The sequence below is a fragment of the Cryptotermes secundus genome, unplaced genomic scaffold, assembly GCF_002891405.2.
Source record: "Cryptotermes secundus unplaced genomic scaffold, Csec_1.0 scaffold193, whole genome shotgun sequence".
In the NCBI taxonomy this organism is placed as follows: domain Eukaryota; kingdom Metazoa; phylum Arthropoda; class Insecta; order Blattodea; family Kalotermitidae; genus Cryptotermes; species Cryptotermes secundus.
The window spans coordinates 437,100-450,426 of NW_019731217.1; the positions used below are offsets into that span (position 1 = coordinate 437,100).

General features: G+C 42.5%; 1 protein-coding gene across 5 annotated transcripts in view; it reads right to left on the bottom strand.

Moving 5' to 3' along the window:
• Positions 1 to 13,327, bottom strand: part of LOC111866421 (metastasis-associated protein MTA3) — a 267,249-nt gene that overhangs the window by 227,856 nt on the left and 26,066 nt on the right. For all 5 annotated transcript variants that reach the window (XM_023855357.2, XM_023855355.2, XM_023855356.2 and 2 more), the window contains exon 3: positions 6,319 to 6,412. In XM_023855357.2, coding sequence (XP_023711125.1) covers positions 6,319 to 6,412 — 94 coding nt within the window. The remainder of the gene's footprint in view (positions 1 to 6,318; positions 6,413 to 13,327) is intronic.

Sequence of the window (13,327 nt, forward strand, 5' to 3'; positions counted from 1 at the left end):
TATATATACAGGGTGATTCACGAAGTTTTACCCCGGCTTATGGTACATATTCCTGGGGTTATTTCCTGCAAAATTTCCTTATAAACTTGTGGTTGATTCTCAATAGTTACGGAGTAACAATGGATTTTCGAAACGCATCATTGTGAATGCAGCGNNCCCCCCCCCCCGGCTGGGCGACCATGCGTCCCAGTCAGCTGTGTCAGCAGATAACGCAGACCGGCTGGAATGTTGCACGTAGGTAGACAGAGCGTTCCAGTCGTAAATAGGACGTTCTGTTGGTGACTGTGAAGTTAAGATGTTGTACACATTTTCCACTGAGGAATACGCCGATATGGTGTTTGTTTTGGGTGTATGTTATGGAAATGCGAGAGCCGCTGCTGCCGAACATGACCGGCGTTATCCTAATCGCAGGATTACGAATCCTAAATCCCTTAGCAGTACATTCAACACATTAAGATAAACTGGTTCTCTCCGCAGCGTTCGTAAACAATATGAACGAAATCCTCAACATGAATTGTGCGAAGAAGAAAACATTCTCGATGCTGTAGAGTGCGGTCCGCGTGCCAGTACAACACGTCTACCCCGGCGGTTCGGTGTTTCTCAGTCCATGGCGTGGAGGACTCTTCATGAGAACGGGATGCATCCTTATCATTTACAGCAAGTACAACACCTACAACCTGGAGACCGTGCTCTTCGTCTGCAGTTCTGCAATTGGTTAAATGGAAATCGGCAGTTGTACCGCTTGATAATGTTCTGCGATGAGGCACAGTTTACACGTGACAGGGTCAACAACAGTCACAACTTACATGTTTGGGCACACAATAATCCCCGTGCCACGACAGAATCGAATTTTCAACACCGATTCAGTGTCAATGTCTGGTGTGGCGTTCTGTATGATCAGCTAATCGGGCCGTTCATTTTATGGCATTTGGGGCTGGATGAAGGACATTGTGTACCAGGTAAAGGTACAAACATGTGAAGCATTGCTTGAACGTATACTGGACGCGGCGATGACAATAAGGAACAAACGTGTGGAACTGCGAAATGCTACGAGCGCGGTTCATACGCGTGCGACGCGTTGTGTTGACGTGCAGGGAGAAATTTTTGAACATCTTATGTAAATTCAGTCGTCTTCTAAAGCACTACAGTTTAAAGGAAACAGATTGATAGAAGGGTGTGATATGCAACCATTGGTATGTTTACAGAATGGGATGCTGAAAATAATTTTGTAACATAAAATCGATGAAAAATGTTACACAATGCAAAATTAAGAAACTGAAAAAAAATGGTTTTAGAATGCTTCTTTCCTAAAACATTAACGATTTAAAAAGTGTCTGTATTGTATTTCTAATTTGTTTTGACTGAAATTCGAAGAAAAATGGATTTTTCGCCAGTCTTCAAATTACTGTATCTCTTTAATTATGAGTTGGATACAGTTAGTATATTAATATTTTTTGTTCCAAATCACCTCAGGAATGCCCTCACTAAGTGGGGGTAAAACTCCGTGAATCACCCTGTATATATATATAAACTCCGTGAATCACCTGTATGTATATATATATATACAGGGTGGACCAGACTCCAATGGGAAAGTACCTTCTGCTGTCGACAGATGGCAGCATCATACGGTATGCTGTGAACGAGGTCAATATTCTGCCTACTTAGTGCGCATCGAGGAAACGTCATGGCCGGTAGACGGTTGTCTATCGAGCAGCGTGTAAAATGTGTGCGCCTTTTCTCAGTTACTAACAATGTATCAGAAGTCCAGCGCATTATGATGGAAGAGTCTGGACCGCCAGCAGTCCACAGAGACACAATCGTCCGAATAAACAAGCAGTTTGATGAAACTGCCAGTGCTTTGAATCCCAAGCATCCTGGTCAGCCGAGAACTGTCCGAACTGCTGACACACAAGCACATGTTGCTGCGGAACTGGCATCATATCCTAAGAAATCGAAGTCTACCCGCCGTTTGTCGGCCCTACTGGACATTTCGAGGACAAGTTTGCGGAGAGTTTTGAGTGACATGAAGCTGACGCCATACCATCTACGGCTTATTCATGTTCTTAACGAGGACGACTTCGACAGACGACTTGAGTTCGCCGAGTTGATGCTGACCAAGTTTCAGGAGAACCCTGACCTTATCCGGAATATTGTCTGGACTGATGAGGCCAAATTTCACACATCGGGATCGGTCAACAGGCACAAATGCGTGTTTTGGCGGCCAGAGAACCCCAGTGCCCCCATTGAATACGATTTCCAGTCCCCGGGAGTGATGGTGTGGGGCGGCGTGACGTACGAAGGACTGATTGGCCCGTTCTTCCTTGAGGGTTGCGTCACGGGGGAACCTACCTAAAGTTGCTGAGGGAAAGAGTCATCCCAGAACTTCAGAGGAGAGAGAAATTTGATGAACTGTGGTGGCAGCAAGATGGGGCCCCACCACACTTCGCAAATATTGTTCGGGCGTTCTTGCATCAAGGTTTCCCTCAACGCTGGATTGGCCGTCGAGGGCCTGTGGAGTGGCCAGCCCGATCACCCGACATCACCCCACCAGACTTTTTCCTTTGGTGTTACCTCAAAGACAACGTGTACGCTAATCCCATTGACAGTGTGAATCATCTGCGTGAGGTGATTGTTCAGGAGTTCAATAAAGTTCCGGTGAATATGTGTACAAAGGCGTGTGAAAATGTTGCTTTGCGTCTGCAAGCCTGTGTTGACTTAGGTGGTGCCCAGGTTGACCAGCATCTTGAAAATCGATTACTTATGTGTGCGCAATTCCAGTTTTGTAACCATTGAAATTGTTAACATTTATCAATAAAAATAACATCTAACCAAAAACTGCCTAATTGAGTCTGGCCCACCCTGTATATATATAGGTTCAACTCATGATATGAAGGGACCTCTAGTGCTAGAATGAGATACAGAGACTGGTGGGGTGATGTTACTAGCCACAACAAAACAAAGAAATGAAAGAGAAATTTTGAAACATTTACTGACCTGATAAGAGGATAAATATTACAACTGAACTAATTGCATTCAAATATGAAACATGTACAAGTACAACAACCCACCACCTAAGGACTTACATTCCTGAAAAGCTCACACATGGAATGACCCAGGACATATTAGTAATTAGTAGCTGGGTGAAATGAGATCACTGTTATTACACATCAGATACTGGTTACAAGATATGGGCTAAAATGGTAATCTGAATGCTAAAAAACAAATTTTGGATGCAATCAGAGCCCTGTCCTTCACAAATGTGGATCTCTTGGTGTGAAAGCCACTGATTTTTTTTGTTTGTATACAAATTTAATAAACCACAGATACATAAAACTAAATGCAGCAAACTCAACACAAAGAGAAAACAGTAATCCAGGTTTTGGATTTGATGGTCGAATTTACTGGACCTTTATACAACTTGTTACAACATTTCGCATATCACTATATTCGACTAGACACTCTCGACTTCTAACCACACTATACTAATCCACTACTTCTGGAGCCAGAGTCGCTCACTGTTATATAGCCTTGCGTCTAACCTCACGGAAAACGTCCACTGCCAAGCAATGGACGTCTACTATTGTCGGGTACTGTTGGAGGCATTACTTAGAAATGGGCTGTTTACCAAGTATCTGACTCCACAGGAAAGTGTTTATCGAGCCGTTGACTAGCAATGGATCTATACGTCACAATAAACTCAGAATGGAAGACAGAACTTCCAGTAATGTTCTGTATTTTCAGACCAACACCAAAAAGCCCTTTCTCTTTCTATAAACAATTTTTCCCCCTTTGCCAATTACAAATTTAGTTTGAATAGGGGGTAAAATACTTAACACATATATCAATGTTACATGAATTACATTTTCCATTCTCAGTCATCAGCATAATAGTGAGTCCATCAGGCCTCTGATAAACAATGAAATAAACTGAGAATATTCCACCCTACACTCACTCACTCATGGAGCCAAGCCTTTAAAACACTGCCAATGTGCAACTACTCAAGAACTTCCCAGCATTTTATGAAACCCGAAGGTTCATTACAGTATTCACAAGAGCCATGTGTCCCATTTAATTTCAGTCCCACCTGGTCTTCCTGGACCTTCATAAAAACATGTTCTTAAGCAAAGTTGACAAGAAGTGGAGACAGGGCATCCCCTTGCTTTACACAGTCTGGAGAGGAAAATTATCAGATAAATGTTTACCTATACGGACTTTACTGTGTTTCGTTTACACATATTTTAATCAACCTGACTAGTTTCATGGGTACAACAAACTCTTATCAGAATATTGTACAATACTTTCCTCCTAACTGAATCACAGGCTTTCTTATAGTCTATGAATAGGTGATGTACTGTCTCATTGTACTCCCATTTTTTCTCCAGGATCTGACAAATGCAAAAGATGTGACCAGTAGTTGATCTGTTACCTTGAAAGCCACATTGACAATCCTCAATAATTTCATCTATACAGGACTTAACCTTGAAAGAATATTGGATAAAATTTTATATGAAGTTGATAGCAGTGATATCCCCAAATAATTACTACAGTCAGTTTTGTCACCCTTCTTGTGAACTGGTACAATAAGATTCCTTCCACTGATCACGCGATTTTTCTTTATGCCAAAGAGATGTAATTAACTGATGGATCTCAGAATGTAATATTTCGCCTCTTGCTTGAACAAGTTCTAGCAGAATTTTATTACTACCTGATGATTTATACCTTTTCAATTTTGCAATAGAAATTTCAACCTCAAAAGGGATGGGATCAGGTACGTCTCCCCTACCTACTTTGGGACTGAAATCTCCTAACAAAATTGTCATATGATATTTAGGGAATTTATCAAATATGTTCTAGTTCTTTGTAGAACCTGTCTTTCATATCATCAATTTTATCCTCTGTTGGGGCATGAACATTCGAAACAATGATACCACACCAGCAGCCTGTCACTAATGAACTCAACCCTCTTATCTACTGATGATTCTGGAACCTCTTATAATACTTCGGCACTGACCCCACAGAAAACACGTGCCACATGTCAGACTGCGAGTTCATTGATCCGTTACCAGCACTGGACATGGCACGGACAATATAGAATACACAGCCTCATCTATTGCTGTGTGTTGGGCCATGTTTACGGAGCTGTTACCTAGCAATGGTTTGAGAAAATCCGTTACAAAATATTGTCACATGTAGGGTGGTACATGTGACAAAAATAACGGGTTTTAGTTTGGACGACTGGATTTATTAGCGCTTCGATTACACTCTTAATTATGATTAATACAGTGCTATCGCTGATTTACACTCTTTGCAGTCCACCACTGCACATGCACTGGGATTCTCAATTTCCACTAGTCATCTCTTAGCAAGGGATCTCACACAAGAAATTAGAACTTCATATAACTATGAAGTCTTCTTGCTATTTCGTCTTCAAACACTCTGGAACCTCCGAACTAAAAATTCTTCTCAATTCACTCTTCCAGCTTATGACTGACTCATAACTGCCCTTGAACGAATTCTGTAACCGACTCCTCTTATATGCACTCTATTCAGACCCCATGGAAAACACCGTCTCTATTGTTGATGATGTCACCGCATTTATAGCATGATCTGATATGCGGAAATGTTATTCTACTGTTGCTTGGTGCAGACTGCATAGAAAACACAGCCTCATCTATTGTTGCATAACCTAGACACAGATTGTTTATCAAGAATCTGTCTTCGCAGGAACTTTACCAACACGTTGCCTATCAATGGGTGTAGATGTAACGATATTTATATTTTGGGTACAATTGGTATTTGCAGTGTTATCTTGGCTCAATGCTCCCACAACTGCACTACATTCAACCAAGATGAATGTCCTATTTTTTAAAAATCTGCAATGTCATACTGGTGTTTAAATCTTCATGTAAAGTTACCATTTCATTCATACAACATCCAGCAAGATGTGAATGCTTGTGAATACCAAGCATTAAGAAAACTGCAGAAATATTCTAATGACAGAGAATGTCACACACAAACAGAAGGTATTCCAAAAAAAACACTACTGCAAAGCATTGGGTATCTTATAAACATACATCTCCAATAGAATCTAAATCTAAATTACAGAAACCTTTTCTAAACTGCATACCTAGGAAAGTAGACATAAAAATGGTGGTAAATGCTTGGAAGTAATGATGGAAATATGCTACGCAAAGGAAACAGAGAAATCATTTCTCAACAGTGATACCATGTTAACTACATACAACATGCAGCATGAATTATTAATACCATTCAAGCTCATTTGCATTCAGTTCTAATAAATGCACTGACTGTACTCACTTTGATGTTTGTCAGCCAACATAATAAGTGTGTTGGGTAAGTCCCGTCGCCTGAAGAAACACATGACTTTGGCTTCCACATTGCCATTTGGTGTCTGAAAGTATAGATTTGTTCACTACTATTATTAAAACTCATGATTCAAAGAATAATCTGTCCAGACTGTTATGATGGCATGGATCCATTAATGTCACAGGTATATGTAACATACCTATTCTTTAAAAACAATTATGCACAAACCATCCACTACAGATTAATTTTACTCACAGCTTAACTCAAAAACTTCATTATTACAGCACAAAAGTGCTCAAGCAGTACTGCTTCAGACTTGTACTTTGAAGGCACTGTTTCAATTTCAACCAAGACACCGACTATACTGCCTTGGTGTTTACTGTGACATACTGTCCCTTCAGGCAATAAATAAATACCACCCTCAAATATTCATTTGCCATTCCTGATTCAGAAAACATGATAGGACCACTACAAAAAATTAACAGACTGACAGATAATATTAAAATGGATCAGAGAAAGAGGACTGGGTGTGGAGGGAATTCATCTGGCTCAGTGTAGGGACCAGTGGTGAGCTCTTTGTGAATATGACAATGAACAAGAGTTCCATAAAATGCTGGGAACTTCGTACGTGGATGAACAGCTGTTGGATTCCCATGGATTCGGTTCCATGCAGCTGCTAATCTGAAGTTGGTTCTTGCTTCAGTATCAAACATTCTGTCCATGATGTGTCCTTGCCCAAGTACTATATTTATTTGCTGCCATACTGTATGTAATTTATGCATAGTTCAAACTGTCACTTAGAAAACAGTTTCCATGGGTGAAATTATGGTTTTGTTCCAACCATTATTTTTTAACATACATAAGCAATAAAACGTTCTGATAAAAAACAATAATTATCGAAATTTTACTATACACTCAATTTCCTCACTGTTGTGTGTTCATCCTAGTTACTATGTATAACTCAGACAGTTCTGTATAAAAAGGGGTTCTGAGTAATACTCATAAAGCCCTCTTTCATACTGCTTGGATTTTTAGTCCTAGAGCTTTACTGCTATTATATTGGTGCCACCACTATTTGAGATGAACTTATTGCTCACATAGGGTTTCCATTTAGATTACATTAACCTCACAAGTTCACACTGTTGCCATGCACTGACTTCCAAACAATATTTCAACAGATGATGTGTACGTATGTCTGTAATCTACCTCTGTACCAAATTTTGCATTCCTAGCACCAATGGATCATTGCTTATTGTCAACAAACCGAAACCTATAGTATTTTCTTCCACAGCCACAATGTCACTTTACTTTCCACATAAGGTTCCAATTTGTTAAAAGATTTGATCATCACAGATCACTTCAGAGCCCCAAATTAGCCTGGGGCCACACAAGCGCACGAAGTATGTCCGTTGCAACAAATGTACTTTATGACAGACGTTGCTGAGGAAACCACACAGTTGCAGAATGTGGTGCATAGTTTGTCTGCAATGGAGCCAGAAGAAAGAGTAGCATTCGCCTCTCGTTTATTTCTACAACGGACGTCATGACGTTCGTTACAACGGGCACATTTTGTGCGTTCATCTGGCCCCAGCCATATGTGACAGCAGTGTCATTTCTAACTCATACATCATCATTACTAACTCAGAAATTAGAAAGTACAATGTTACGGTAGCATCCGATGGTGTAAAAATTCTGTGCAGTTTCAAGAGTTGAAAGAGACTATAAGAAATACAAGCAGAATACGCACTGTGACATAATGGCTCAAAGACGAAATAGCGGAACAAGAAGCTGTCACTGCTAGACAACGGCACTGAACACACGTTTCAGCAGAAACGAATCTGCATGCAACAACAAAAGAACTCCTGAAAGTGATGTTTTCTGCGTGGTCCGCACCAAGCCTATATACCAAGGGCCAATGGAAAAAGTTGATCAGTCAGAAGTTTGGGTCAGCAATTGGTAGTCATGAGTTGCAAATGAGCAGTGGCAGTTCATGGTTGGCCATGAGGAATCTCCACTGTTAAGAGCTGCTACCTAGCAACGACTAGTGACAAAATAAACAGAAGACTGTGTAAGCTGTAGTTGCAGTGATTTAGTGTGTGTAAATTTGTGATACTGTTACAATCATGTGTAGTTAGGAGTTATAAGCGTCCACTGGATCCAATTATCAATACAAACCCCATGTCTAGTCACTAACATGTAAACTGGTGTCTGAAGTCAGACTGGTTGGGTTGGACTGAAACTCACATGACAGATGAGGAGCTGGGAAAGTGTGGTAGCTGTCACAGAAAGGCTGAAAACGAAGACAAGTGCCATTCAAGAAACGATGGGCCCATTCAAGAAAATATGGGGGCTATTCAGGAAAGGACGGAAGCCAATCAAGAGGTAATGTAAGCCAGCTGGGGAAAGATGAAGGCCTATCAAGACTGGATGGAAGCCTAGACAGAGACCAACAACACAGAGCAGAGGACTCAGAACATCTAGTAGCCATCTGGAAAAGGATGGGAAGATTGGAGCCAAGATGGTCACCGTCATGAATGCCATCCAAGAGAGAACGGAGGCTACGATAAAGACCAGTCATTAAGATATGAGAACTGATATTACGGCTAGTCAAGAAGAAATTAAAGCTGGCCATGAAAAGATGGGAGCTTATCAAGGGAAGATGGAGGTCCCGATAAAGTGCGGCCAAGAAGAAATGAAGGCCACAAGGGCCAGAAAAAAAAAAAGGGTGGGGGAGCACTATAAGATCCATTCGGTCCGAACTGGAAGAGGCTACGATAAAGACCAGTCATTAAGATATGAGAACTGATATTACGGCTAGTCAAGAAGAAATTAAAGCTGGCCATGAAAAGATGGGAGCTTATCAAGGGAAGATGGAGGTCCCGATAAAGTGCGGCCAAGAAGAAATGAAGGCCACAAGGGCCAGAAAAAAAAAAGGGTGGGGGAGCACTATAAGATCCATTCAGTCCGAACTGGAAGACCATTAAAAATCGGGTGAAGGACATCCAGTCGTCTGTCAACACCCAACACAGGATCACCGCAAGACACTTAACCCGAAGAGTGAAGAAACGCAGCTTGGTTTACAAGCCATCGACACATGGACCAAGAGCCTCCGCGATGAGATAGCAGGCACAAAGAGGAGACTTCACGAAGAGCTTGACCTCAGGAGACATGAACCGCACAACGCGAATTCAAAACGCAGTAAGCAGAAGTCGAAGCCTCTATGCCGATCTTGCGGGAAAACAGGAACCGAGGTAGGCGTGGCGCAGCTACTGAAGTTCGACGGATGGACAACATGGGCCGTGTTACGATGGCAGTTCGAGGCAGCGGCGGAGTGCAACTACCACATGCTCCACAAGAGCCACACATCTAATCACCAACTTGAATGAGCCAGCTGCCCACATTCTGCATGGCGTCCCTACCGGAGCGACATATGAGGAGGTTACTTGGGTGCTTGAGAATAGCTACGGTGAGTACCATCTGGCAGGAGCGTTCCAGCTCGTCAGAGAATACCTGCAACAGTTTACCACCACCACTGACCATCTGGCCCACCGCGCCCACGATGAAGTGCCTGAACACCTAATAACTAAAAAAAAGTGGCTTGTTCATTCGCCAACGGGATAAGGGAACGACACAGAAAAAGACACTCCTGGAGGGCAAGAAGATACTCAGCGAGGCACTCAATCAGGCCCCCGAGCTAAAGACAGTAACACAGCAGCCGGGAAGTCCTCCAGAATCCCAAAAACGATGGCCAGGATATTCTGGAGGAGCCACTCACCCCCAACAGAACAAAGAGACTACGGAAAGCTTATGTGCTGGTACTGTGGGAGCAACCGCCACTTTCTAAAGCACTGCCCCCAAAAATCAGATAAAGAAGACGATGACCGAGGCTGAACACGTGAGGATCGACGCTCGACAAACGGGCAATAACCGACGAGAAGAGACGATGGACAAAAAGCAGGACAGCAGCAGCCCGTGTATTTAGGGTCAGAGCACCAAGGGGACCTATTTACCGAGGACCGAGTGTAGCAGGACGGAACAAGCCGTCCGCTGGCAGAGTGGGAGCGTCGGCCATCTTGGGAGGGACTGCCTACAGAGATTTCCTCATAAGAAAATCGACCTAAACTGGAGAGACAAACAAAAGAAACGGAGAAGGCGAGAGTTTCACCACTAATGCCTCCTCGTTACGTTCTTAGTGTGCCGGAAAAGCATGGTGATGACAGTCTACGCGCCGAAGGACAGATAGGAGACAAAGCATAGCTTTCGACCTTCGACACCGGAACGTCCATAACCATAGCCCAGCCGTACATCACCGGTGGACTGCCCAAGAGCGAGCTGCCTACCTGGTGGACCCTGTAGACGGCATCAGGAGAGCTGAAGGAAGCTTTCGTAAAACTAACTCTAGGGCAGCGCCCACTAACAACTTGGGTATTCGCCGCCCATATCACAGATGAGTTCATCCTAGGATTCAATGTCATGCATGGCGACGATGCATCAGTGGATTTGACCCACAACCTGCTGAGAGTGGGTGAAGAGGAAATTCCACTGCGGGACCCCGGGGTGCGATTGCGACCAACCCCTTGCATGAAGGGTAACAGGGAAGTAGCAGCGGCTCGATGTAACAGTTGGGGCGGTGCAGTTGAAAGGACCACTGCAGACGGTGGATAGCTCCACAGGGACGGGATCCAGGGCCGCCCATGAAGATGATTTACACAGGGAGAGAGTGCCAGTCAAATCCCCAATGGAGGTGGTGCCTGTAAGGACGAGTCGAGACCGCCAGTCACAGAAGCACTTCGTGGGAGGTGTGCCCAAAAAATGACCATGGTGCTCGATACGAGCAGCCCTAAGGAGGATGCAGTTGGGGAAAAACAAGGCCTAACTTACGAACAATGAAGGCTGTAAGCCGTCAAGACCGGGAGCAGACGCGTCGGGAAAGCACGACGTGGAGATGCCGTTCACGAAGGCGATCACAGTCAGGCACTTCCCTTCAAGAAACGATACGCCGGTATGCTACTCAGGACAAGCAGCCTTATGGAGGTGTAATGTGAAAAGGCGGCTGGAAACCGAATAATGGTGATCATTGCTAGGCAACAGCGTGGTACATAAGTTTTCGCAAAAACAATTCAACATGCAACAACGGATCAACTGCTGGAAGCGGATCTCAAAAACATTTCCTTAAAGAGAGGAAATAAGGGTAAAAAATGGTACATAAAACCTCAACTGAGTGTGCAGACACCTTCAACATATACTGCGCATAAAACATGTATCAGGGTATACCACCATCAGATAGTGATGCAGATTGTGTGTTCATTAAAGAGTTACTGAAACTCTATTTCCAAGATATGATGGGATCAAAAATCGCCATATCAGGGATACAACTGGATACATGGGACTTTTCTTCCATAAGATTGACTACTGAAGGTATTAGGTTCCCTCAAAGACATTTTGGACAAAATACATCTCCTTGTCTTCTGAATTGAACATATATGCCATACCCAGAATATACTCAGGGTTATCAACATACTGCTCTGAATGACTACAGGTAATTCAGAATACAATCCCTTCAAGGACAATGTTTCTTCCAAAACATTAAATAAATTGTTTCAGAATATTAAAAAGTAAAAATAAATTCTGATTTTAATTTAATATAATTAACTAACTAAACAAGCACCAACTGTGTGTGGGGTTCTGCAGTCCCAGAATATGGTGCCCCATGAAGCAACATCACTAAGCAGCAGTATTATGGTGGCACATTCAACAGTACAGCACATGTTTTAGTGAAAAAATTTTACCAGACTTAGGCCGCTAGTGTTATCACAATTAAGCACAAATTCCAAGTGAAATTTGAATGTAGGAAAGCAGCAAAGAGGTCTGCAATGAACAGGTCAGTTAAGAAATCTGAAATGATTGGGCATATCATTGTTGGTAAGATGTCAGAACACCAAAAAAACATTCACTCTGTTGTGCACACAATGATGCAGAGCCCAGGAAACCTGTAAACATCTTTCTCAGCATCTTAAATTGGGAGCATCAACAACATACAGGATAACTCAAGATGTAAATCTCTTTCCATACCAAATTCAAATACAGCAAGCCCTTCATGAGGATAATACAGACAGGAGAGTTGGCTCCTGTGGTGACTATGATGTTTTTGGAGGACAAACAAGCAGTACCATGAACTATATGGTTTAGTGATGAGGCTCAATTTCACAAAATGAACAAGAATATGCATGTCTGGACCAGTGAACATCCACATAACACAATGGAGACACCCTTATACTCTGAAAAATGCAGTGCTGTGTGTTCTGTCAACAAGCAGTATTATCAGGCCCATTTTATTTTTGATACGGTAATTGTTGGTTGTTACCTCCATATCCTCCACGAAGAATTTCCTGCACTTCTCCAAGGAACGGGTGTCAATTTCAGATAGGCATTTTTTCAATAGGATGAAATGATCTCACACACTGTGAATATAGTGCTGGGTGTGCTCAATGAACACTCTGACAACAACACAGCATCGTCTAATCATTTTCCTGAATTGTTCAGATATGAGTAGTGCTCACCACCATACTCTCCACATCTTAAACCATCTAATTATTTCTATGGTTTTCTCAAAGGTACAATTTACAAAAACAATCCATACACAAATGACAAACTGAAACTAGAAATTTCAGCAGGAGTGATCATCAGTGAAGAGAGTCTAGCTGCGACTGTGTGAAACTTCTGATTCTGGCTGCAATGGCCATGGACAATGCAGGTGCACATAGTGAAAATGCACTTGTTTAAGTTGTAATCTCCTGAGAGTACTGCACTCAAGTCACCCAATACAGTGATGTTTGCTATGCAGTTAGGTAATTTTATGCAAGTGAAACAGGAGCATCCTATTAGAAACAACCAGTAGTACTAGTCATATCAGGCCTTCTATGAAGTGGTAAAATAATGCATGCTGGTTGCTGTGTCATTCTGATCCAAAACAGCACACACAAACCTAAGACAGCATCAA